The 27,644-nt window shown below is 45.6% G+C and overlaps 1 protein-coding gene across 1 annotated transcript in view; it reads left to right on the forward strand.

Moving 5' to 3' along the window:
• ncf4 (neutrophil cytosolic factor 4) overlaps window positions 1–27,644 on the forward strand; it is a 56,590-nt gene that overhangs the window by 26,100 nt on the left and 2,846 nt on the right. Inside the window, exons 5-9 of the mRNA XM_078531626.1 lie at window positions 5,417–5,544; window positions 7,165–7,222; window positions 10,705–10,803; window positions 20,987–21,138; window positions 23,811–23,876. Coding sequence (XP_078387752.1) covers window positions 5,417–5,544; window positions 7,165–7,222; window positions 10,705–10,803; window positions 20,987–21,138; window positions 23,811–23,876 — 503 coding nt within the window. The remainder of the gene's footprint in view (window positions 1–5,416; window positions 5,545–7,164; window positions 7,223–10,704; window positions 10,804–20,986; window positions 21,139–23,810; window positions 23,877–27,644) is intronic.

Raw genomic sequence — 27,644 nt, forward strand, 5'->3', positions numbered from 1 at the left:
TCACTCTGTGATTCTGTGGCTCTATGATTACATTGCTGTTTATGGGATCTTGTTGTGTACAAAATTGACTGATCTATTCCCGACATTAACTCAGTGACTTCAAAAGCACTTCATTGACCTTTGAGATGTCTTGAGGTTGTGAGGGTCTCTACAGAAAGCCAATTTCTTTCAAGACTTTTACTTGAATGCCCTTTGCTTAATGAATGTTTATTTTTTGGCTGGGAAGAAATTTTGTATTTTTCCACTGATGATTCATCTCTGTGTCTATTTCTGTGTCATCTGTACACATCCTCCCTTTTACCGACCATGTTGATATGCTTGACTACCTTTCACTTCTGAAGAAGGATATGGTTCTGAAAAACACCTTTCCTGACCTCCCCACAGATGCCAATTGGCCTGCTACATATCGATTGTATAACCTGAGGACGGCCATTAACTGGCTCAGAAACCTCTTTAGAAGCCCTTTGTCACCCAATGGCGGTGGTTGAGGCCTAGCACCCCTGGCTGGAGTTCCATTGAAGCCCAGGAGTTGTGTGTGTTGTCACTTAAATGTCTCTTTGCGCCGTCTTATGGTCTTACTAATCAGTCGGGGAGTCGAGGGTTAGGGGGAAAAGGCAGGAAAGTGGAGTTGAGGATTATCAGATCAGCCATGATCTCATTGAATGGCGGAGCAGACTCGATGGGCCGAATGGCCTACTTCTGCTCCTACGTCTTATGGTCTCTGCTGTATGGACGCCAATAGAATCCGCCAAAGAAAGGATAGTTGTGAATCTTATATAATGTGCATCTTTGTCATTACAGCTTTTCTCATACTTATGGCTGTCAGCCCTTCAGGGTTATTCTGAAGGCTCCAGGGATTTAAGAGTAATTCTCTGGGCATTACTTGAGGAAGAAACCATTGGGTGTTTTTTTTAAAAAAGTCTTTTTTTTTCGTTTTCTTTGAAATCTTTGGAGATGGAGGATAAAGTGCTGTTTGATCCAGCAGTTGACGGTCAGGAATCACGAAATGGAACCTCCTGGAACATATCCAACTCAAAGTTGACATCACTGGACCCAGTGCAGGTCGTGCAAAGGGCTTGGGAAAACTAACAACGTTCTTAAAGGACACGTGCATGAGGATCATTTCAAAGCTGAAAGGATATGGGATGGAAAGCAGTGTTCTCCGATATACTTTCACAGTTTGGGAAGGACTTGCATTTATATAGTGCCTTTCACGACCTCAGGATGTCCCAAAACCCATTTTCAGACTTTCCAAAGTGTAATCACTGTCGCAACGTAGATAACACAGCCAACCAATTTGTGCACAGCAAGCTCCCACAAATGACAATGTAATAATGACCAGATAATCTGTTTTAGTGATTTTGATTGAAGGATAAATATTGACCAGGAGAAGTCCCTTCCTCATCTTCAAAATATCGTCCTGTGATCTTTCATATCCAGCTGAGAGGGAAGATGGGGACTTTCATTTAACGTCTCACCTGGAAGACTGGAATCCACCCATGAAATCAGGGTTGAAAAAGGAATAAAATTATAGAACTGTTGGCAAAAAGCAGGCGAGACAGACAGATTAGATAGATGCCTCTTTCAAGAGCTGGAATAGGCATGACGGGCTGAATCACCACCTCCGATCATCCTGTGATTCTCTGGGTGGAATCCAGTGCCCTCTCCCCATGCCGAATTTGGTGGCAGGGGGGACATTTAATCAGGCAGGATGGTGGGGGATGGGGATGCTGTCATCTTCCCACGTCCATCCTGATTAAGGGCATCATTTTGCCACTTCTGGTATTGCTTGCGGGCTCTCGGGGGTGGGTGGGGGGGGGTGGGTCCTTTGTTCAAAGGCACTCAGAATTTGGTCAAGGTACCCGGCATCGGGAAGGGGTTTGGCCAACGAGAGCCTCTTCCCTGCCCTGCTGCCGACTCCCCCTCCCCTCCCTCCCCGCGATGCCCAGCTCACGACCCCTTTCCCGCCATCGCTCATCTCTGAGGCCTGGGCCTCCCCTCGATCTGAGTCCTCGGTTGGGTGTCATACCAGCAGCAGCCACTGCCTCCCCAGTGGCGCTGCTGCACACCGTTGGCCTCTAATTGGCTGGCGGCTCTCGGCAGGCGGAGCTTTCACCCCTGGGGTTCTAGATCCTGGGAGGAGGCCTACTACTGGCCTGTTAAGTGCCTGAGAGGCAGAAGATGCGGCGGGCCATCTCGAAAAGAAGTGGCGTGGGGGTCGGGCCAGCTCTCCGATTGGAGGCTGAGATCCTCGTTGTCCCCACGAGATTCCGCCCTCTGCCTCTATAAATGGACAGTTACCAAAGCAACAATATTCTTCCATAAATGATTGGGAACATTCAAAATTGAAAGGACTGGGAAGGAGACCCTAAGTCAAACAGGAACAAAGAGACTTATGAGGAACGTTGAGGAAGCGATTGGAAATGATTTAACCTTGACAGATGGGTATGGGAACACTGGGAGGGAACCGAATCCGAGATGGGAAGAATTATAAGGAAAAAAAGCGATTATGAACACATTGCTGGGGCGATTGTAATCCAGTTTGCCAGGCGGGAATCCCGCCCCATCAATAAATGAATATTTGAATGGAAACAATGTACAAGGGTACGGGGAAAAGGCAGGAGAATGGCGCTCAGCCACGATGCTCATTTGGAGAGCCAGTGCAGACACGATGGGCTGAATGGCCTCCTTCTGCGGCGCAACAATTCTGTAATTATGTACTTTGTCCATTGTTACTCTGTACTAAATTCACTGGGTTCAACCAATGTTAAACCCAATCCCTTCAAATTTCCTGACAGGTATTTAAGTTAAGATTGTCCCCCACCCCCCCACACCCGATTCAGACAGCTAAGCGTAAACATAAATAAAGGACTTGCATTTTTATAGCACCTTTCACAGCCTCAGGACACCTCAAAGAATTTGCAGTCAATTAAGTGATGTGATGTGGGAAGCACAGCAGCCAATTTGCACACAGCGGCATTGAGACAAATAACCAGATAATTTGTATATTTCAAGAAATGTTGGTTTTGGGGCTCAATGTTGGACAGGGCACCAGGGACAACTCCTACGCTCGTTTTTAAGAGGGTGCCATGGGATCTTTTATGTCACCCTCAGAAGGTAGACAGAGCCAATGGTTTAATATGTCACCTGAATTTGGCACTTACTGTGGTACTGCACTCCATCAGTGCTGCACTGGAGTGTACGGCCTCAAACATGTGCTCAAGTTTCAGAGTGGGATTTTAACCCACAAACCTTCTGACTTCGCAATAAGGGTGTTGCCCACTGAGTCGTAGCTGACACCCAAATAAGCTGGTGGGCGGGGTGCTGATCAAGTATCCGCTCAGTCCTGAATGTTGTGGAACTTCTTGAGTGTTGTTGAAGCTGCACTCATCCAAGTGAATGAAGAGTATCCCACCACACTCCTGTCCACCACCCACAAGGCACTTGCAAACACCACCATCTGCAAATTCCCCTCCAAACCACCCACCTTCATGACTTGGAATTATATCGGCCGTTCCTTCACTGTCGCTGGGGTCGAAATCCTGGAAAACTCCCTCCCTAACAGCACGGTGGGTGAACCCACACCACATGGGCTGCAGCGGCTCAAGAAGGCGGCTCACCACCACCTTCTCAAGGGCAATTAGGGATGGGCAATAAATGCTGGCCCTGCCAGCAACACTCACAGCCCATGAATGAATTTTGAAAAAAACATAAATGAAGTGAAAAAACATGCAGGTATAACAATGGCGGATGAGCTTAAATGCAGACAAGTGTAAAGTGCTTCAGAAGGGAGGGAAAAATGAGCTACATATGAATGGTGTTGAAATAGCTAAAGGTGAAGAGAGAGGAAGCTATAGTAGACTCAATCGATGGGCCGAATGGCCTACTTCTGCTCCTACATCTTATGGTCTCTGCTGTATAGACACCAATAGAATCCACCAATAGAATACCTAACATTGAATTAAATAAAATGTACAGAAACCGATCATTCAGCCCGTGCTGGTGTTTATACTCCGCACAGATCTTCTCCCATTCTATCTACCTCGCCTCAGTCTTTCAGCTTAACATTTTGTTCCCTTTTCTCTCATGTGCTCCTCGAGTTTCCTTTTGAAAGCATCTTGGGTATTTGCCTCAATTTCTCCCTGTGGTAAGGGGCGCAGCAGTTGATAAACCAATAGAATGTTGAACCGTGTCACCAAATCGATCAAATACAGGTGAGAGGGAGTCATGGCCCAAACTGTACAGGGCCTGGCCAGACTGTACCTGGAAAACCGAATCCAGTTCTGGTCACCAAGAAATCACGGGGACATCGAAGAGCTGGGGGGTGGGCCAGAAAGAGCCAAGAGGCTAATCCAGAGTGCCAGAGTTTGGGGGATACGAAGAAAGACTAGAGAGAGACCTGGGAACCAATTTTAACTGTTGGCAGGGGCACAAGGCCGCATGATAGGCAGCCAACCTTTAACCACCCTCTGTACACCCCTGCTTAAAAGTGAAAATGATCCCTTGGGTTTCTTTCCAGACCAGAAAGCCATCATGAGGGATTATTCAGAGAGGCATAGAAGGTGGAAAAAGGTGTGAGAAAGGTTCACCCAGAATGGTTCAAACAACTTCGGGGGCAGGCTAAAAAATTGCCCCTAAATGTTTTCTCCAGTGGAAACTCTGCCCAGTGATGCAGTAAGTTCCCTGGACACAGGCTGTCCTCTGATACCTCACCTTTTACGTGTTAGTCATATGATGTGGGTTCAAAAAAAGCATCATCCTAATTTCTTGAACTTGCATTCTAAAAGAAAGACTCGCATTTGGATAGCGCTTTTCATGACCACTGGCCGTCTAAAAGCACCATACAGTTAACGAAGCCCTTTTGGAAGTGGAGTCGCTGTTGTAATGTAGAAAACACAGCAGCCAATTTGCACACAGCAAGCTCCCACAGACAGCAATGCGATAATGACTAGAAAATCCACTTTGGTGGATGTTGATTGAGGGATAAATATTGACCAGGACACTAGGTCGTCTTCAAAATAGTGCCCTGGGATCCATTACACCCACCTGGGCGGGCAGATGGGGTCCCCGTTTAACACCTCATCCAAAGGTAGCTACCCCTCGGTGCCACACTGCAGTGTCAGCATTGATTTTTGTGCTCAAACCCTGGGATAAATCAATGGGATGAGACAGAAAGGATGCACGTCTCTTTGTGTTGGGGACTGGATGGCACTGGGTCAAAGTCTGACCTCTAACCTCCAACCTCAGGGTTCAAATCTTTCCTAAATTAAGCCACCTCTCTTTTGGCCAGTGGGAAGGAGGTCAAGGCTGAGAAACCTCTTTAGTGAAATAAAGGTTTAAAATCAGTGCAATGGTAAAATGCTGAACGCTATTTCCTCCTGGGCTGATCATTTTCTAATGTTGAATGGAATTCTAGAAGCTTCTTGAACTGCCAGTCTGGGTTCTTCTTGATGAAGATCTCCGCATGTTCTTCCATCAAACCTTAGAGGATTCCGAGCGGGTGCCACGATCGCTACGGAGACTCAGGCCGATTACCCGGAAAGTGTGAGTAACTGTGGTAACTGAACATTCCGTGAGCCCTGGATTTCTTCCCTACCGTCGGCGCACACACCGTTACTTGGCGGTCATTGCACTGAAACAAAATTTGAGGAAGCTTGCGTTAAATGCAAGTTCGTCTCGAGACGCTTTATTTAAATGCCTTTTCAGAATCCGTGTGTTCTGAGACGGGTCCTTCCACTTTGAACTCTGGGGGTGGAATTTTATGGGCGTTGTCGCGGTGTGGGCAGGCCGTTCAAAAGTCCGCTTGCCTTCTGCGGGATCGTAAAATCCCACTAGCGTAACATCCCGCTCTAGCTGTGGGACTTGGCTCTTAGACTGTAGTTATACACTGGTATCCACTTAACACTTGTTCATTAATATTACACCTAAACAGATTACAGAGTAGGCGCGTTGCTCCTGGGCATGATTCCAACCTCTCTCAAGTGAGAGTCTAACACCTGACTGACTGATGTCAGTGGTACATCATCAACTATGTCATACATTAGCATATCCTATCTGTTAACCCTTTATACTACCCCATGTACAGCACATCTATTCCAATGAGTCACATATCGCGAGGCACTGTTCACAAAAGAGCAGGCGAGTTCTCCCTGATATTCTGACCAATGTTTATCCCTCAGCGAACACCTAAACTAGATTGCCTGGCCATTGCTGCTAGTGGGAGCTTGCTGTGCATAAGTTGGCATTTCCCTAATGACTACACTTCAAAAGTAATTAATTCAATGAAACGCTTTATGGAGTATTCTGAGGTTGTGAAAGGTGGGTATATAATGGGTATATAAATTCAAATCTTTCCTTCTGTATGGCTCCACACGGACTGGCAGTCATTTGGGCACCTGGGCCATGGGGAGGACCCACCAGCTCTTCTTCAAATAGTGGCATGGAGTCTTTATTTTAATTTCAAATCGCCCAACTTTCCAAACACCATGATATTTGCATAGCACCTTTCATAACCTCAGGGCATCCCAAAGCACTTTACAGTCAAATGAAGTAATTTTGAAGTGTAGTCAGTGTAATGAGGAAAACACATCAACCAGTTTGCACACAGCAAACTCCCAGACTCAGCAATACGATAATGACCAGATAATCTGTTTTTGCAATGTTGATATCGATTGAGGATGAATAGTGGCCAGGGAGGACATTGGGGTAACTTCCTGCTCTTTTTCGAAATAGTGCCATGGGATCTTTTACCTCCACCTGACAGAGTGCTCAGGACCTCGGCTTGTGTTGCACCTGAAAGACGGCATCGCTGACAGTGCAGTGCTCCCTCAGTACTGCACTGGAGCGTCAGCTGAGATTTTTGTGCTCAAGTCCCGCAGTGAGGGTGGAGGCTAATTGGTAGAGGGCGGTGGGGAGAGGTCAGACCATTTCAGGGGAGTTCAAAAAAGCATGTCATTATATTTTGCCAGTGTGTAAAAGAGAAGGGGAAAATAACCAGCTAATTCTGAAACGTGGAGTAATTTGATCCATTTGTATCTAAGGGGCACTTGTAATTGTTGTCACTCCTCATCTGTTCTGTTAAGTTCATTCTTTTTTTTGTTTAATGAATTGCACTTAACTTAATTATGTTATTACAACACTAATTATTCCTCATTTGTCACTTAGCAAATCCCAAAAAGAAAAGGAACACGTGAATGCAAAATCAGAAGTTCCCCAAGCAGAGGTAGGTTTGCTGGAAGATTCAAGTTAATGCATGCATTAGCTGGCCAAGGTATGGGCTGTTAATTATTTCGTCCTTGGTGTCCCAATAACCCTGTCTCCTCCGATTTTCATTCCTCCTCTCCTGACCATTGCTGGAGCTCAGCTCCAGTGCTGGTCCTAGGTTCAAGTGGTCATCCTTCATGTGAAGATCCTTGACTATTTGACCACAGAGTGTATCACACTCATTGCCTAAGGTCGCCAGTCACTCGCATACACACTCAAATACCCACACAGACATGTATGCGTTGAATGCATAGAAACACTTACAGTGACACACACATATATGAATATACATGGAAGGACAAGGGCAGCAGATGCATGGGAACACCACCTCTCCAACCAACCTGACTTGGAAATATATCACCATTCCTCCACTGTCACTGGGTCAAAATTCTGGAATGCCCTCCCTAACAGCACTGTGGGTGTACCTACACCACCTGGACTGCAGCGATTCAAGAAGGCAGCTCACCACCACCTACTCAAGGGCAATTAGGCATGATCAAAAAATGCTGGCCTAGCCAACGATGCCCATATCCCGCGAAGCAATGAAAAAAAAAATGTGACCTAGGCTCCATTTTTATCACCACCATCTCTTTCCACCTGCCTTTCTGTTGTGCCAGGATCAAACATGGATGCCAACAAGTTGCCAGGAACAATCATGGTGGCCAACATTTTCAATAATCTTCTCTAAAAGCAGGCATGAGGACCGGCTGGGATCATGAAATTTGGTGTTTCCCTGCCTTTATTGGGGCTTAAATGGAGGAGAACCTGCAGACGTTGGGAATGCTGAACCCAAAAACCACTTATTGTTTAATGACTTGCAAAATGGGTGAATAAGAAAGATTAGGGGCGGAATTTTATTTATCGCAATGGGGGCAGGGCCAGAAAATGCAGCGAGCCATTCACTAGCCCATTGACGTCGGCGGAATCGGAAAATCCCGCCAGAGGAAGGGACCATAAAATTCCGCCCGAGGTTATAATGAAGAGCGGATTTTGACTGTGCAAAAGAAATCCATTATATTGAAGTAAACATCTGACTAATGTGTTTTATTTTAATGATTAAAAGCTTTGCTGATAAATTCAGATAATAATTTGCCTTCTCAATTCTCCACAACAATAACGTTGCTTGTTGGAAAGGCAGCAAGTTCACAGCCTGATGCCACAAGGCAGCATTGTTACCATCGAAAAATCCTGCAATCTGGCAGGGCTGGGATCAGCTGTTCTGTGGAGTCGCTGTGTGTTTAGCCAGTGATGGATCCACATGTGTAAACTCTCTTGCCAAATGGACATTGGATAATGAAAGATGGGGTTAAAGGTTAAGTGCGTCAGCTGAGCAGCCATTTGGAAAGTGCTGAGCATTCAGAGGCCACCTGCCCATTTGAGGCCAGCACTTGGGGCACTTGAATTTGAGCTGTCTTTCTGAAAGGGGCCATGTCCATACCTTACCAGCAATGTGGACAGCGTTGGGCCTGTGCTACTCAGAGGTGTCAGAAAGACAGCAGATAACCTGTACGTTCCTTGCCTTTGGCTAGGACCCTCTGCTTCTGAGCTTCTCAGCAGTCATGTCCGTCAATGGGCAGAGAGCCAGCCATGTGTGAAGTGAAAATCTCCAGCTCTTGGCTTTTCCCAGGCTGCGATGTGCTTGCTCAATAACAGGCAACCCTAACTCTCACCCTAACTTTAACCCTAACCCTAACCCTAACATTAACCCTAACCCTGATTCTAATTCTAACCCTAACCCTAGCCCTAACTCTAACCCTAACCCTAACTTTTACCCTAACCCTAATTCTAACTCTAACCCTAACCCTAATTCTAACCCTAGCCCTAACCTAACCCTAATTTAAACCCTAAATCTAACTCTAATCCTAATCCTAATCTAACCCTAACTCTAACCCTAACCCTAATCCTAACCCCAACTCTAACCATAACCTAACTCTATCCCCAAATCTAACTCTAACCTTAACCTTGAGCATTTCTCTGTTGCTTGCTTAAAGGCTCCTCGTGATGGTAGTCTGCTGGGTGTGGCTGACACCCGGTTGAACAAGAAGAAACCTCTGTTTGAACTCTACCAAAGATTGAACTTGCTGCCTTTAATGTAGAAAAGCATCCTAAGGAACTTAACAGATGCAGAATCAGGCAAAAATGGATGTTGTGCTATAAATAAAGGGATATTTGAAGGTTAACCAAAACCTAGCCATCAGGAGGGTCTTAAGGAAGAAAAGGGTTGGATGTTGGAGAGACAGATAGGTTTTGGAAGGGAACTTCAGTAAGTGGGGTCTGAAGACATGGCTACTAATAGGTGGGGCAAAGGAAGGGATGATGCACAAGAAACACAGTCAGAAAAGTGGGCAGTTTAGGATGGGTTGGAGGGCTGGGAAAGATTGCAGAGACAGGAAGGCCTAACACTATCCATCTTTGATTACTCCACCTCAAGTGTTCACTTTCAATTTTTGTAATGTCAGGAAGATGTAATAATTTTCATAATGTTATTGGAATTTATTATAAAGTAGCAATAATGTGCGTCTGTGTGTGTATGTCAGTGTGTGTGTGTGAGAGAGACTTAATTGAATTAGAGAAAGCTGGTCTGAAGGCTTTGATGTATCAGAAGAGAAGCTAGGTTTGAAATGCTAAATAGGCAAATATGGATGAAGTTTGAGAATGTGAGGCATAAAGGAAAAATTTGCATTTTTAGATAAACCAGAGTAATTTGAATTTCAAAAGAGGTGGTGAAATGTTACACTTAGCCAGAAGAAGCCAAACAGTGTGTTTATTTTTCCCAAAGCTCACTGATAAAATTGGTACTATGAAAGATTTTTATTATTAGGAAAGTAGAGTTGAAAAGACATATTGGGACAATGGGAATTTACATTAAAAAGGGAGAAACCTGTATATGTGAGATAAGGTTATGTGTAAGAAAGAAGGAATTCTAAGATCTAACAGGTATGAAACACCTGAAGCCTCTAAGCCTAAAGTTGCTGGCTACAAGAACTGAAGTGAAGAAAACTCACTTTGAATTTAACTATCCATGGTATCGTGTTCCTTTGCCTGGGTTTTAAAATCTGTGTTTTACTGTTGCCTTAATGGAGGTGTAACTGGAAGTTAGATTAACTAGGGGAGCTAGGTGTTATCATAGTAGTAATTTGTAAACCTATGTATGTGCTTAAAACCTTTTTTTATATAAATAAAGGTTTAATTTAGTTTTGTAAGAAACCTATGAGACTCGGTGGTCTTATTACATGAATTCAGGGCTCAGATCTCGAAATAAGTACAAATTGTAAAATAGTTGTGGCAGTTGTTTCAAGTTTCCCTCTGGGATTTGAACAGCTCTGCATTTACCATCCACGTGCCATAACAAATGTTCGTACTGTCTATTTGCATCACATCTCGGTTTGAGGTGCTGTTCTTTAGTCCTGATGCCTGTTTTCTTTTTCACTTCCACACCAGGCTCTCTATGATTTTACTGGGGCCAATGACTTTGAATTGACATTCAAAGCTGGTGACATTATCTATCTGCTAAAAAGAGTCAATAACGACTGGCTGGAGGTAAGTCGATCTGAGCTAGTCAATGTCTACTTTTATGGAAAATCATAATATATTCATATGTGCATTGGAGTAATAATAGAGGGATTGTGCTATTAAGATTGACATTTTTCCACATACATCATTCTTAAAGGAATAGTTCCAGGTTTGGGCTTTGCTGCACAATAGACAGGCAGATAGATAAATAGACAGATAGGTAGATGGATAGACAGACAGACAGACAGGGATAGATAGATGGATGGATAGATGGATATGGATAAACAGATAGATGGATAGATAGCTGGATAGCTGGATAGATAGATGGATAGGTCGATGGACAGAAAGACAGATAGATAGGTAGATAGATAGATAGACAAACAGACAGACAGACAAAAATCAAGATCTAAGCTCTGCAGTCCTGCCACATCCAGTCGTGAATGGTGGAAGATAATTAAACAACTCACTGGAGGAGGAGACTCCACAAACATCCCCATCCAGAATTATGGGAGAGCCCAACACATCAATGCAAAAGGCAGGGTTGAAGCATTTGCTACCAGCTTCAGCCAGAAGTGCCAGGTGGATAATCTCACCTTGGCCTCCTCCGGAGGTCCCCAGCATCACAGATGCCAGTCGTCAGCCAATTCAATTCACTCCACGTGATAACAAGAAAAGGCTGAAGGTACTGGATACTGCAAAGGCTATGGGCCCTGACAATATTCTGGTAATTGTACTGAAGACTTCTGCTCCAGAACTTGACATGCCCCTAGCCAAGCTGTTCCAGTACAGCTACAACACTGGCATCTACCCGGCTGTGTGGAAAATTGCCCAGGTATGCCCTGTACACAAAAAGCAGGACAAATCCAGCCCGGCCAATTACCGCCCCATCAGTCTACTCTCAAACATCGGTAATGGAAGGGGTCATCAACAGTGCTATCAAGTGGCGCTTGCTTAGCAATAACCTGCTCACTGACGTCCAGATTGGGTTCCGCCAGGGCCACTCAGGTCCTGACCTCATTATAGCCTTGGTTCAAACATGGACAAAAGAGCTGAACCCCTGAGGTGAAGTGAGAGTGACTCCCCTTGACATCAAGGCAGCATTTGACCAAGTGTGGCATCAAGGACCCCTAGCAAAACTCGAGTCAATGGGAATCGGGGGGAAAACTCTCCACTGGTTGGAGTCATTCCTAGCACAAAGGAAGATGGTTGTGGTTGTTGGAGGTCAGTCACCTCAGTTCCAGGACATCACTGCAGGAGTTCCTCAGGGTAGTGTCTTTGGCCCAACCATCTTCAGCTGCTTCATCAATGACCTTCCTTCCATCATAAGGTCAGAAGTGGGGATGTTCGTTGATGATTGCACAATGTTCAGCACCATTTGCGACTCCTCAGATACTGAAGCAGCCCATGTTCAAATGCAACAAGACCTAGACAATATTCGGGCTTTGGCTTACAAGTGGCATGGAGCATAAGAACATAAGAAATAGAGTAGGAGTAGGCCATTCGGCCCCTTGAGCCTGCTCTGCTATTCAATAAGTCATGGCTGATCTTCTTGCGTTTCGATTTCCACGTTCCCATCTAACCCCACTAACCTTTGATTTCCTCACCTAACAAGAATCTATCTACCTCTGCCTTAAAAATATTCAGTGACCCCGCCTCCACCACCTTCTGAGGCAGAGAATTCCAAAGCCCCACAACCCTCTGAGAGAAAAAAATTCTCCTCATCTCTGTCCTAAAATGGCGACCACTAATTTTAAAATGGTGCCCCCTAGTTCTGGACTCAGCCACAAGAGGAAACATCCTTTAGACATCCACCTTGTCAAGGCCCTTCAGGATCTTGTATACTTCAATCAAATCACCCCTCACTCTTCTAAACTCCAGTGGAAACAAGCCCAGTCTGTCCAACCTTTCCTCATAAGACAACCCACTCATTCCAGGTATCAATCTAGTAAACCTCCTTTGAATTGCCTCCATTGGCAAGTAACAATCATGCCACACAAGTACCAGGCCATGACCATCTCCAACAAGAGAGAATCTAACCATCGCCCCTTGACATTCAAAGGCATTGCCATCACTGAATCCCCCACTATCAATATCCTGGGAATTACCATTGACCAGAAATTGAACTGGGCCAGCCATATAAATACTGCGGCTACAAGAGCAAGTCAGAGGCTAGGAATTGTGCGATGAGTAACTCACCTGACTCCCCAAAGCCTGTCTACCATCTACAAGGCACAAGTCAGGAGTGTGATGGAATACTCTCCACTTGCCTGGATGAGTACAGCTTCCACAGCACTCAAGAAGCTTGACACCATCCAGGACAAAGCAGCCCGCTTGATTGGCACCACATCCACAAACATTCACTCCCTCCACTACCGATGCACAGTAGCAGCAGTGTACACCGTCTACAAGATGCACTGCAGGAAATCACCAAAGGCTCCTTAGACAGTACCTTCCAAACACATGACAACTACCATCTAGAAGGACAAGGGCAGCAGATAGATGGGAATACCACTACCTGCAAGTTCCCCTCCAAGTCACTCACCATCCTGACTTGGAAATATATCACCATTCCTTCACTGTCGCTGGGTCAAAATCCTGGAACTTACTTCCGAACAGCACTGTGGGTGTACCCACACCACATGGACTGCAGCAGTTGAAGAAATCAGCTCACCACCACCTTCTCAAAGGCAACTAGGGATGGATAATAAATGCTGGCCCAGCCAGCGAAGTCCACATCTCGTGAATGTATAAAACATATATAAATAAATAAATAGATAGATAGATAGACAGAGGGATAGATGGATGGACAGACAGATAAAGGGATAGATAGATAGATGGATAGGTGAATGGACAGAAAGACAGATAGATAGATAGATACATAGATAGATAGATAGACACTAAGTAGACAAATGTGCTTTGACTCTATGGTCATATCCCCTTCAGATAAGCTATCCTAGTTGTAATGTTGCATTAATCCAATGACCAAAAGACCCGCAGAAACCAGCTCCAGATAGTGGTCGGCACATTCGAGCGATTGGTATTCCTGCAATACATTGCCAAGGCCCAGTGAGTCGCAGGCCATATCTTCTGTTGGATTAATCAACCAAAATCACTACAACAAGAACTGCAGCACTTCTCATTGCCACAGAACTTCAGGACCAATGATGTCATTGTACATCAATGATCAGAAAGGGATTTGATGCAGTAAATAAGGAGAAACAGTTTCCATTGGAAGAAAGATCAGTAACTAGAGATTGGCAAAAGAACCAGAGGTGAGATGAGAAATATTTTTATGCATCAAGTTGTTGAGATCTGGAATCATTGCCTGAGAGAGTGGGGAAAGCAGCTTCAATTCTCCTTGAAAAGACAATTTGATATATGCTTATAAAGAACGTACTTGTAAGCTATAGAGAACAGCAGGAGATTGAGACCAGCTGGGTAGTTTTTCAAAGCATTAGCACAGGCACAATGGGTCAAATGATTGGTTCGTGTGCTGTATCATACTATGATACACAAACTTTGCATCCCTAATGTGGATAAGGATAGGATTAGGGTCACTAACTTCAGTGAGAATGGCGGTTGTGTGTTACAGTTCACGCAGGAAGTCCGAGTTGCTGTGGCAACATGCGCTTTTCCATGCACGCTGTAGTCTGGAGCTATGGATGGTGATGGTAGAGGCTCCAACTTTCTTTCCATCACATGGGCTGACCAGGAATCTCTCCCGCTCTCACCGCCTGCTGTTGGCGTGTGTTGGAAGGATCTGCAGGTTGGTACTCAACCTGTTTGGTTGCATTATAAACATATCTTCTTTGGCCATCAAGTCCTGGGATGGGACTCGAACTTAGAGCTTCTGGCTTAGAGGCAGGGACACTACCCATTGCATCCCTGACCTCCTATCAGCAGGGGTAATGCCTTTGCAATCATATTTCCCTGGCTTTTCAGCAGATGGAATGATTTTTAACTGGTATGTTTGGAATACGCTAAATTTCACAGCGTGGTTTTCTCTGGTCTGTGCACAATTGGGTGGGGCTGAATTGATTTTGGCAAGTTTCCTGTGTGCCTGAGCAGAAGAAAGCTAACGCCACCAATCTCCTGTGGCTCACCTCCAGGTCAGTAATTCCAGTGAGCTCCTAGTTCACGTTAGGCTGGGAGCTCAGCAGAAAGGGGAGGCATCAAATTGCTCAGGAGCAAAATTAATGTAGCGCCTGCCCAAAGAAGCTGCATAAACTCCTACATGACATTTTTGGTGACAGCTAACCTGTAACCTGTTATGAAACCCATTCAACCCGTGTACCATGTAAGGCCACCATCTGTGGACATTGCAACATTTAAGCAGGATATACCAGTGCTGTTACTTTGATCCCTGCCTAGTAACAAGTGTCGGACCCACTGTGATAGGTTCCCCGTATTAGCTCAAGGGTCAGTGAAGAGCAGCTCAAGGGTCAGTCAGTTTGAGACAGTCAGAGAAGAGCGTCCAGGTGGCTACAGTGCTGTGAGCTGGCTGTGCGGTTAGGGCTTAGGAGAAGGTCCAGGAGCTGTTTGGTGACTCCATGCAGTGGAAAAGGTGAGGGCTAAAAGAAACCCTGGGAGCCACTGATAGTTCAGTGCAGCTGAGAGTGGGCTCAAGGGAGCCCACAAGCAGTATTCACTCAGGGCAACTGAGAAACGTTGGAGCTCAGACAAATTTAGGGGCAGCGCCAGCTCGGTGAAGCTTGAAGCTAACTGCTTGGCAAAAAGCTGAAATTGTGCCAGTAATGAGATGCTTGCGAGCCGTCTCCAGAATCCTGGGGAACGCTGTCTCGGAAGAAGAGATTAAACTAGCGGGCGGTGATCAGTTGTTGAGGCAGGCTGAGTTGGAGTGGCTCTGAGGGAGTTCTGAGGCTAGATCTTCGAAAGTGCTGAATTGGAATCCCTTGTGAAGAAGACAGAGTTTTAATGAGATTTGGTGACTCACATCCGGGTGGATTGCTGAGTCATCCATGGAATCTGTCTTGACCACATCTGCCATCTGATGTGCACTGTGGGGTGCCCGACAACAGTTTGTCTGTCAGTTCATATGTACCTCATGTTAATTATATATATTGTAAATTGTTTTATCTTTCTAAAATTGTATAGTAAATTTTGTTTTTGTTTGTTCAAAATCCGTGGAATCTTTTGACTCTATACCAAAAGCAGGGGTCTTGAACCTATTGTAAACAAAATGTTACTGGTCCCCAAACTGGATCTCCCCCAACAGCACCCCCCCCAACAACACCACGCCCCCTTCCCCCACCCTTGTGAAGAAGACATTCCTTCCCCCACCCGGGAATCCTGGGGATCATAACAACCCACTTAGCAAAAGAAAGAGAGATTTGCATTTATATAGCACCTTTCACAACCTCAGGGTGTCCCAAAACACTTTGCAACCAATGAAGTATTTTTGAAGCCACTGTAGGAGGCAATGTAGGAAATGCAGCAGCCAATTTGTGCACAGCAAGCTCCCACAAGCAGCAATGAGACAATGACCAGATAATCTTGGACATTTTGTTTTGGTGATGTCGATAGATAGATAAATCCTGGTCAGGCAAGTCTCTGGGAGACTCATCTGCCATTCTTCCAACAGTGCCACGGGATCTTTTACATCCACCTGAGGGGGCAGACTGGGGCCACAGTTTAACGTCCCATCCTAAAGATGGATTACGGGTGGAAATGTGGTATAAATTATCACTGCTGTGTAATGCCCAGTTGACAACAATGCAAGTGACGGGAATGAAACTCCCTCAAATCCCTGATGTCTGTCCCAGAATGTACAGGGTTTAATTATTAACATTTGTAAAAGTTTTCAGTTCCAATTAGAGAAAAGAAAACTTCAGAAATCAGGATGCGACCTCATCAGTTCGGCAAAGATTCATAACTTATTCGTAACTTATTTGCAACTTTTTCATAACTTTTTCTGAACTTATTTGTAACCTATTTGCAACTTTTTCGAAACTTATTCGTAAACTATTTGCAACTTTTTTGTAACTTATTCGTAACCTATTTGCAACTTTTTCGAAACTTATTCGTAACCTATTTGCAACTTTTTCGTAACTTTTTCTGAACTTATTTGTAACCTATTTGCAACTTTTTAAAAACTTATTCATAACTTATTTGCAACTTTTTCTGAACTTACTTGTAACCTATTTGCAACTTTTTCGTAACTTATTTGTAACCTATTCGTAAATTTTTCGCAACATATTTGTAGCTTCTTCATAACTTATTCATAACTTATTCGTAATCTATTCATAACCTATTCATAACTTATTCATAACTTATGGGGTTCCAACTTGATAGCTTTCTGAATAAGTCACATTAATGGAGATTATCTATTTATAACGCTTACTTTGGGCTGGGGGCAGTTGAACATTTTCCATTCCAGGTGCCTGGTCAGCGTCAGATTTCTCAGGTTAATTATAACACAGCTAGGCTGAGAGTTCCACTTTCTGAAGTTGTGTGACATTTCATGCATTTCCCATGCCTGCAGCTTGAGTGAGATTGCCACTACACACCAAGAAACTACAATGAACACAGGAACACAAGAAATAGGAGCAGGGGTAGACCATATGGCCTTTCGAGCCTGCTCCACCATTCAATACGATCATGGCTGATCTTGGGCTTCAACTCCACTTTCCTGCCCACTCCCCATATCCCTTAATTCCCTGAGAGACCAAAACTCTGTCTACCCCAGCCTCAAATGTGTCCAACGATGGAGCATCCACAACCCTCTGGGGTAGAGAATTCTAAAGATTCACAAGCCTCTGAGTGAAGAAATTTTCCCTCGTCTCAGTCCTAACTGATTCTGACCCTTATTCTGAGACTGTGCCCCCGTGTTTTAGATTCCCCATCCAGGGAGAAACAATCTCTCAGCGTCCACCCTATCAAGCCCCTTCAGAATCTTGTACATTTCAATGAGATCACCTCTCATTCTTCTAAACACCAGAGAATATAGACCCAATTTTCTCAGCCTCTCATCATAGGACAACCCCCTCATCCCAGGGACCAATTTAGCTAACCCTCGCTGTACCTTCTCCAATGCAAGTATATCTTTTCTTAAATGTGGAGACCAAAACTGTGCACGGCATTCCAGAGGTGGTCTCACCAAAACCCTGTACAACTCTAGCAAATCTTCTTTATCCCTATACTCCAATCCCCTTGCCATAAAGGCCAACATGCCATTGGTCTTCCAAATTCAGACAAAAGTGATGGAGGACACTGTAGTGTTCAGTTGTTCTGGGTTTGATTATGCAAGTCTGGTATCTGATCTATGCTCCATGTGCTTGATTGGTTAATCTGGGTGTGGACTCAGAAAAAAGTGAAATAACTGTAGAGGTTACTGGAAAGAGCTAAAAGCCAGAACTGAAACATGGAGCAGCCATTTTGAAACACTGCAAATAGAACCTGTTACACAAATAGAAACCAGTGCCATCTCCGCATAGGCCTGAGATATAAAATATGCAAAAAAACACATTCATCCCAAAACTTTGGGTTAGATTTGTACCCAGGCTCCAGAGATAAGAACAAAAGCAAAATAGTGTGGATGCGGCAACAGCAAGCTGCATTTATACAGCACCTTTAATGTAGTAAAACATCTCAAGGCATGTTATGGAACATAATTTGATACTGAGCTACATAAGCAGGTATTAGTTCAGGTGATCAAAAGCTTGGTCAAAGAGGTAGGGATTTTAAAAAATCACTTTGATGGAGGAAAGTGAGGTAGAGAGGTGGTGAAGGTTAGGGAGGGAATTCCAGAGTTCCGGGCCTTGGCAGCTGAAGGCATGGCCTCCAACGGCGGAGCGAGAGGCCAAAATTGGAGGAGCGCAGAGATATCGAAAGGCTGTAAGAGATAAGAGAGATAGGGAGGGCCAAGGCCATGAGGGGGTTTGAACACAAGGATGAGAATTTTAAAGTTGAGGGGTTGCTGGACTGGGAACCAATGTAGGTCAACACAGGGGTGATGAGTGAGTTCAGAAAAGGACGGCAGAGTTTTTGACGAGCTCGAATTTATTGCTCCTCACCGTGTTCCCCCATAATGTTAACCCTACTGAAAAACTGAATCTCTAACAGAAGGAGGGTGACTCTGTTTTTCTTCCTTAGTTTCTTTTGCTGTTCCGCTCTGTTTTTCCATTCTTCCAGCTCTTGTCCTTAAATTCAATTCAAACCCCCCACCAACCCCCGCAACATGTTTTGAAAGATAACAAAGTTACATGTTGAAAAGCTGGATGTGTTCTGATGTGGGCAGATGGCGTCCAGCTGCATTGAAATAACAGAGCCAACAGATGTGCTAAGTGTACGATCTGACAGGAGGGGACTTTTGTACTTGGCAATGAGAATGTATGGGCTATTTCCTCTCATATGGTAACCCTTAGCTGTAGCAGGTTCACTGAAAAACCAGAAAAAAAATGCCCACCTATGTTACAGAAATAACAAGCCGTCTAACAAGGCACAAAATGGACTCCTTCTGCCTGGTTTATGAAATTAGAGGGTCTCAGTGAGATGCTGCGTGGCACCCGCTCAGCATTTTTCAAATCGTGAGGCAGGATGGAACGACAAAAAGTAATCTGGGCCATTCTCTCAATCAGCCTCATTAGTTGGCCCTACCCCAGCTCTTTCCAAACTATTTGCCAATACAACCCCATTTTAATGCTTGATGGCATCAAAACAAACCCAGAAATAATGTCGCAGTGTAAAATTCAGTGTACAATGATTAAAGTTTACATATTATGGATCAATATCTGATACATCTTGTAAATATGAAAAATTGTATTTTTAAAGTACTTTGTAAAAATGTTATTATTTTATGTACTCATCAGTCCAAAACTTCATCTGAGCCACTCCAGCTCATGGACCTTGGCCAGGAAGAAGCAAAAGCTCAGATTGAGAGCCTTGAGGTGGCTGATATCAGAGCTCGGGGCATTCTGCAGTGCCAGGGTGATGGGATTGGATTCAGACAAGCTGCAGCTCACTAGTAGAGGCATTACTGCCGGGTTCCTGGTCGGGGCCAGGTTCTAAGACTCAGTGAAGTGGCCACGGGCAGGAGCCCATGGTTCAAAGAGAGAGACTGAGAGACAAGCAGGGCAAGAGCATGGCCAGATGCCACTTAGGTCCCAGTGCTGGTGGGGGGGGCATAGTCTCAGAAGACGGGGAGCTCACAACCCCATTCACTGTTTCTGTGACTTCGGTTGTGGTTGCGACCCACAGTTTGGGAACCATTGCTCTACCCCACCCCATTGTATCCCTCCATCTTCATAAAAATACATCCATTTTACATCTGCCAGATAACAAGTGATTAGAGGTAGATAAAAGCAAAATACTGCAGATGCTGGAAACCTGAAACAAAAACAGAAAATGCTGGAAATGCTCAGCAGGTCTGACAGCATTTGTGGAGAGAGAAACAGAGTTGACGTTTGAGTCCGTATGACCCGAAACATCAACTCTGTTTCTCACTCCGCAGATGCTGTCAGACCTGCTGAGTTTTTTCAGTGTTTCCTGATTAAGAGTTGATCTTGACTTTGCCTTGATAATGTAACACGAGTGGTAGTGGATCGACAGCCACCCTCCCCCTCAGCTCGTCTTCTATTTTTATTTCCATTGACCTCAAGAGGTGTAAAACAGGTTTTGGATAAAGTCTAGATCTACTCCCAACCACTCAAGACATGAACGATGAATCAATGTTTCCTTTCTTTCTCCTAAGAGCATCAGAACATAAGAATAGGAGCAGGAGTGCAGCACTCAGCCCTTTGAACCTGCTCCATCATTCGATAAGATCAGGGCTAATCCACCTCAACTACACCTTCCCGCACTATCCCCATAATTCCTTAATTCCCTTAGTACCCAAACATCCATGGATCTCTGTTCTGAGTATACTCAACGATGAAGCATCGACATCCCTCTGGGGTAGAGAATTCCACAGATTTACAACCCCCCACGTGAAGAAAATTTACCCCATCTCAGTGCAAAATGGTTGACCACATAGTTTTGGGTTGTGACTTTAGGTCTAGACTCCCCAACATTCTCTCTTCGTCTGCCTTTCCTAATCTCACTTCCTTCCTTTTTTCCCCCCAACCTTTTCATTCATTTCTTTTTTTCCTCATTTCCATTCTGAGGTCCTTTTGTTATGACCGTTCTTATTGTTTCACTCGCTATTTACTACCTTGTTTTTTTTCCCCCCCCCTCCTCTGCTCTCTCAAATTAGGGCATCCTGAATAACGACACCGGGATTTTCCCCAAATTGTTTGTGAGGATTATTAAAGATTTAACGGAAGAGACGCACGGTGTGAATGAAAGACTCACAGGCGCTCACCAGCTTCAATGTGTCTACCATGACATCCATTGTTGTGAGATCAGGTATGTGGTGGCCCAGCCAAAAGCTGGGGGAAGAAACAGCAACAAATGTGACGTAGTTGACGTAGCGAAATGTCCCAGAAAACATTGGCAAGTAACTCAGGTAATTATAGAGTCATAGGCCCAGATTTTTACCACCAAGGCGGGTAGCTTGAGTCAGGGCGTTTCCTGACTCGTTGGACCCTTCTCTGTAGAAAGGCCCCTGAATGAAGCGACTTCTGCTCCTGGTGGGGATGGGTGCTGGATGGAGATGGGCCCACCTCCCCTTGGAAGCAGATCGGAGGGGGCCACACGAGCAGCTGAGTGCCAGGGTGGGCTGGTTAAAAGGCTCGCCTCGGTTCTTTAGGACTTCATCCCACTTGTATCAAAGGCTGTTATGCCTCTAGCCCTCACCCCTCACAACACCTGACCTCCCCACCCACTCCCCATGGCCATTATAGTCCACATGCTAACTCAATGCCAATTCATTACCCCCTCCACCCAGCCCCATGGCTCCTTGCAGCCCTCATGCCAACTCCTGCCCCACACTCAGCCATCCCAATGATCCCTCATGCCCTCCATGCCAACTCATGGCCCTTCCTCGTCCATTCACCCAGCATACACTTAGTGCAGGAGCAATGAGCCCGACAGTAACAATGGCATGCATGGAACCGGAAAAAAGACACCCATTCAAAAATCTTCTGAAAAAAGCCTGCTGTTCCTACAACCCTATAAAAATGTCAATCAAACAGGCCCCTAAAATTTCAATAACAGAAGCTTTAACCACTTCACATCTCTTAATCTTATGCAAATAAACATTGAGGCATTGACAAAAGAGATCACAGAAAAAAATAACTTATTATAACCACATAACAATGTCAATCAAGCAAAGCCAATAGTTCTCTCCAGCTGTCCGAATAAACCTCCCACTTAGAGAACCCTTTAATGAAGCTGGGCTACAAAGACCAAGAAGTCCATGGTTTGGTTCCCCGTCTGTGATAAGCTGGTGCCAGCAATAGTGGCAACGAGAGTAACAAGTTTGACGTTTGTGGTGATGTGCTCCCCTCCTCTTGACTGCTGGAAGTGGACATTGTGTGAAAATTGCATTGGATTTGGCTGAATGCCTGCCATGGTTGGGGTGGCTTGCCTACACTTCAAGTGAAGAGAGGTCATTTGGGTTAGGGTGTCCCTCAGCACTTTCCAGCAAGGAGTTTGGGACAGGGGTCATTTTTTTTTTAAAGTTGCGTTGAAAATCTACCTCGGTATAGTTAAAGCAAGTTCACATTGGCTACCCATTTGAGTGACTCCCAACAATCTCCTGAGGGCCACGGCTTTGGGATGTCCATGGCCTTGCTCCCTCGTTAGAGCCGGCCGGTGGGAGGCAAACTAATTTCTGGTGGGCAACTCCAATGCTTTACACTTCCCAGTGTTTAATGGGAATTATGGGTTGCTTTGTGGCAGCCAGGAACATCACAAAGTGCAGGAATGGTGTTAAGGAAACTCAAGAGTTGGCTTGGGGCCTCTAAATATTTGAAGTAGTTTCTTGGGCACCTCAGCCCAACAATGAAAAACTCCAGCAACTGAGGACAAGGTTGTGTTTATTAATGTATCTGCATGTTTTTTGAGAGGCCCTATCCTTTTTGCTTTGTGCTCAAAAAACCTCACCTCTGGAAACGTGCATTTGGCACGTGAATTCTTGGCTCCCATTGACAGTGAATATGCAGACCCAAGAAAAGACCCCGAGGGCAGAATTTTTCCCTCGTCGGCGGGCGCAGGGGGCAGGACCGGGGAGACGGCCGTGGAACTGACCGCCGCCTGCGATCGGGCCCCGACTGGCCAATTAGCGGCCAGCCAGCGTGAAACGGGCGCTGGGAGCCTCAGCGCTGCCGGGGTGGGGGCGGGGGAGGGGGAGCGTGCACTGACAGCTCCCGGAAGATGTGGGGCTGCCCCAGGGGGGCTGACGGGTTTTAAGCACAAAAATAGACTTTTAACATATGAGATAAACGTGTCCCCCACACGTGACTCCGTCACGTGAAGAGGGACATGTGAAAAAGGACGTTAAATTTTTTAAAAATTGTTTTTATTAGTTAGCACCGGAAACCTCATCCCGCCCGTGGATGAGGTTTTGTTAAAGATTTGCAAAGGCCTCCTGGCCTATTCGCCCGCCTACCGAACGGTTGAGTGGGCAGCAATAAATGCAACTCAATTAATGACCTAAGGGCCTCAATAGGCCTCTTAACTGTCGGTGGGCGCGCTACCGCCTCTCGCTCGCGCCCGCCGACCGAAAGATCGCGAGAGCGGGCGCTGACGTCGGGACGCTCGCCCGACGCCACCGCGCGAGATTTCACTCCCGTTCGGGTCGGGCGTGTGCCCCTTGGCTGACTTGGCTGCATATTAAGCCCTGGGTGTGTTGAACAGGAATAGGGCCCCAGGAGTAAAGAGCGAAGTTTGAAATTAACATATCGGGCGGAATTTTCCGGACCCGTCACGGCGCGGGTGGGAGCGGGGCCATACATCGCGGCCAGCTGTCCAGAGGCCCCGTTGACTTTGGCGGGACAGTAAAATCCCGCCAGCGTAAAAACACACCCATAGTGGCACTGTAAACACGAGGGCAGTAGCTATAAACAAAATACTTCCTAGGTAACGATGTTAATGAAACAGTTATTTAGCTTTTCACATGCTTTCTCCTTCTGCAGGAATGTAACACTGAAGGATGGCGTCCCTGCACAACTGGAATACACAGAACTTTTGTCCTTGATGAGGTATTATTTAGTCAGAACTTCTTTTGAATGGCCTTTTTTTTTTAATTGATTTGGCTTTCTCCTCTGTTTTTGGCTTCGCTCTTTTTTGGCTGAATTTCAATTTAACCACGACAGTGAATGAATCTCGCCCAATTAGAGGCAGTCACCTCCAAGTGCTTCTCTCCCACCCCACCTCCCCCAAAGCTGAAGGGCGTGTCAAACATGCGGAGCTCCATTTTGTTTTCTGGGCAAACAACCAGAGTCCACCTAGGTGCCAACTATCTGTTTTTTGCATTGAGCATCAGCTTTTCCAGCCCTTAACAGCACTGTTCATGTTGGATCCAATGAAAGAACTCATTGTTGGTCGTCACATTGGAGCAGATTATATAGACATGGACCCTCCCCTAGACTTGTCAACCCTCCAGGATTTTTCTGGAATCTCCAGGAATTAAAGATTATTTTCCAAGGCAATGCAGAGGGCAATCTTGGAGAAAAGAATCTATTACCAGAAATAGTGTGTGTGTTTTTTTTCCCCATTGCTTTGAACTTTTGTTATGAAAAGACTTTGGAAATAGTGGGGAGTGCGGGGGGGTGTAAAGGGCCATTTATTTACAATGGAGGAACTTTTGAGAAGGTTCACTGGGTTGATTCCAGGAATGAGGGGTGGTCTTATGAGGAAAGGTTGAGCAGGTTGGGCCTATCCTCATTGGAGTTTAGAAGAATGAGAGGTGATCTTATTGAAACATATACGGGGTGGGGGGCGTAAGGTGCTCAGAGGATATTTCCATTCAGTGGGAAATCTAGAACTAGCGGGCACAGTTTCAGAATAAGAGGCTCCCCCATTTAAAAGGGAGATGAGGAGGATTTTCTTCCCCCAGAGGGTTTTTAATTTTTGGAATTCTCTTCTCCAACAGGTGGGTCATTGAATATATTCAAGACTGAGTTAGACAAATTTTTGACCCCCAAGGGAGCCAAGGGTCATGAGGCGCAGACAGGCAAGTGGAGTTGAGGCCACAGTCATACCAGCCATGATCTTATTGAAGGGCGGAGCAGGGTCTACGGGCAAAATGACCTACTCTTTCCCTTATTTCTTATTTGATTGGCATTGAGGAGCATTCGATCAAGCAGTGAAGAGTCCGTTCACTTCTCAGGGCATGCTGGTAGACCAATGGTGGGGAGGAGCCGGAGGGGAGTTGAGTTGCGCGGTCCCCAGGAATCCGTTGCAAAACCCTACTTCACATCCGCACCCCCTCATGATAATTCATCATGAAGAGCGATTGGAAGCTGTCAGCAACTACGGCCCCCGTCCGGTGCCGGGATTGTCCAATTCTGCCGAAGGGAATGGACTCTGGGCTGGCCCGCTACATCCCCCACGGCAAGGCCAGGAAATCCTGACCAATGAGTCCACATAGGTTTCGAGCTCCGAATTCAACCAATCGTCCCTGCCTCAGGCCCTCGCGGGAACAGTCCAAAACTGCCCCGTATATCTTCAATCATAAAATCAAAACAGAAAAAATGCTGGAAATACCCAGCAGGTCAGGAGGCATCTGGGGAGAGAGAAACAGAGGTAACGTGTCAGGTCGATGACCTTTCATCGGAATTGAGGTAAGTTAGGAATGTAACAGGGTTTGAGCAAGTGACAGGACAGGGTGGTGCGGGTGGAAAGGAGAATAAAATGAAAGGGTGGTTTGGCGGGCAGGACAAATTAAATGACCAAGGGTTCATGGCACAAAAGCCAAAGGGAGCGGACAGGTGAAGAAACAATAGTTGTGTTTAGGCGAGGTGCAAATATCTTACATATATTTCTTTCTCTGCTTCAAATAATTATCCAATTTCTCCTGGAAAAAAAGCAATGGTCCTGCCTCAACCGTTCCTTGTAGAAAAAATATCCACTGCTCCAATAATGTCTAAGTGAGGAATTCCCCCTTGGCTCTCTCAGTGAGAAGCTAATAGCAGCTTCCATTTCGGAGTCATTTCATGTGGGATCCAAATGGAGGAGGTTTTTTTTTAACTTTTTGGTCTGGGCTGAATTGAAGCTCCAAGTTGAAAGGCTTTCTGGGTCACTATTACCACATAAACCACCCGCCCCGCCCACCCCCACAGCTTTCAATTCCTCTCATGTTTTTTTGCTCCACCTAATTGTGGCTGTAGCACCACTTACATTCTTCATGCCCCTTCGCCAAGGTGTCATGTGTTCTGGATGGCGGGCAGGCAGCCATGGTCTTTGCTGGCAGCAATTGCTAACTGGAAGTTAAGCCCCAGAAGAACGTGGGCATGTGGCAAGATGCTCTTCAGTCGCTATCAAGCTGATGGGGGAGAGAGGCAAACTATTTTCCTTCCTGCTTGGGAATGCCGGGAATCTGCCCTGTGCCTTACCCCCCCCCACCCCCGATACGAGCTGCCAGAAGGCAGGAACTTAACAGGTGGAGAATTGTTGGCACAAGTCAGTAGACGCGCCAACGGCTTGTGCTGTGTTGTTCCCTTTAACAATGGGGAAAGCTCGTCTGAGCCGTGATCCTTGTGTGTTTGATGCCAGGTGGTTTCCCATCTTGCTTTGGATTGATTGGATCAGTGAGTTCTGTGCCTGTTCAATCAGGAAAGTCCCGGGCACAATTCCTAGGCTGTGGTTGAATTAGTTTATCTCAGCTCAGTCTAGCGATTGGAGCTCTATAATTATCCTCAGGACCCTTGGCACGGGTTGCGGGTGTTTGAAATATCCAATTTTAGTCGAGTGACTCCCATTTGGAAATTGGGCAGGCATGGATGTTTAACAAGGACAGAAATAGAGTGACCTCGGAGGACAGGCAATCCTCAGGCTTATAGGTGTAGAATCATTACTTTATGGAGGTACAGGAGGTTATCCAGTACTTGTACCAGGTCCTTATTCTTTCTTGGGATGTGGACATCACTGGCAAGGCCAGCATTTGTTGCCCATCCCAGCATTTGTTGCCCATCCTTGAACTGAGTGGCATTTCAGAGTCAACCACATTGCTGTGGGTCTGGAGTCATATGTAGGCCAGACCAGGGTAAGGACAGCTGATTTCCTTCCCTAAAGGACATTAGTGAACCAGATGGGTTTTTAACAACAATCAGTGATAGTTTCATGGTCACCATTACTGAGAGACTAGCTTCCAATTCCAGATTTATTAATTGAATTTAAATTCCACCAGCTGCCAAGGTGCGATTTGAACCCATGTTCCCAGAGCATTAGTCTGGGCCTCCGAATTACTAGCCCAGTGACATTACCACTACACCACCTCTCCCTTCTGAAGTAGGCGGAAAGGTAGAGAAGACCAAAGGAGAAGAAATCTCCATTTCATTTATTGCTGCTGCCCACTTTAGAGTGTACTTTGATTGATAAAGGATTGTGAGTATCCTACTTGGCTCTATCCAGGTTGCTCTCTGTCGCTTGACTGATATACACTAACTGTTTTTTGCCCAGCTGCTGAATGCATGTAGGAGATTGCAACAAGTGTAGATATAATGGATTGAAATTGGATGTCCCAACTGACATTCCACCTCTCACCCTGCACAAGGGTCCTGAGGATAATAATGCAGCTCCAACTGCTATCCTGGCTGAGATAAGTAATTCAGCACAGCCTAGGAATTGTGTCCGGGACGTTCCTAATCTAACAGGCACAGAACTCACTCACCTAATCAGTCTAGCCACTCCAATGAAGCATAAGTCAGGAGTGTGATGGAATACTGTCCATTTGCCTGGATGAAATATTGACCCAACAATACTCAAGAAGCCCGATCCCATCCTGGGAAAAGCAGCCCGCTTGATCT

The sequence above is a fragment of the Cetorhinus maximus genome, chromosome 29, assembly GCF_964194155.1.
Source record: "Cetorhinus maximus chromosome 29, sCetMax3.hap1.1, whole genome shotgun sequence".
NCBI lineage: Eukaryota > Metazoa > Chordata > Chondrichthyes > Lamniformes > Cetorhinidae > Cetorhinus > Cetorhinus maximus.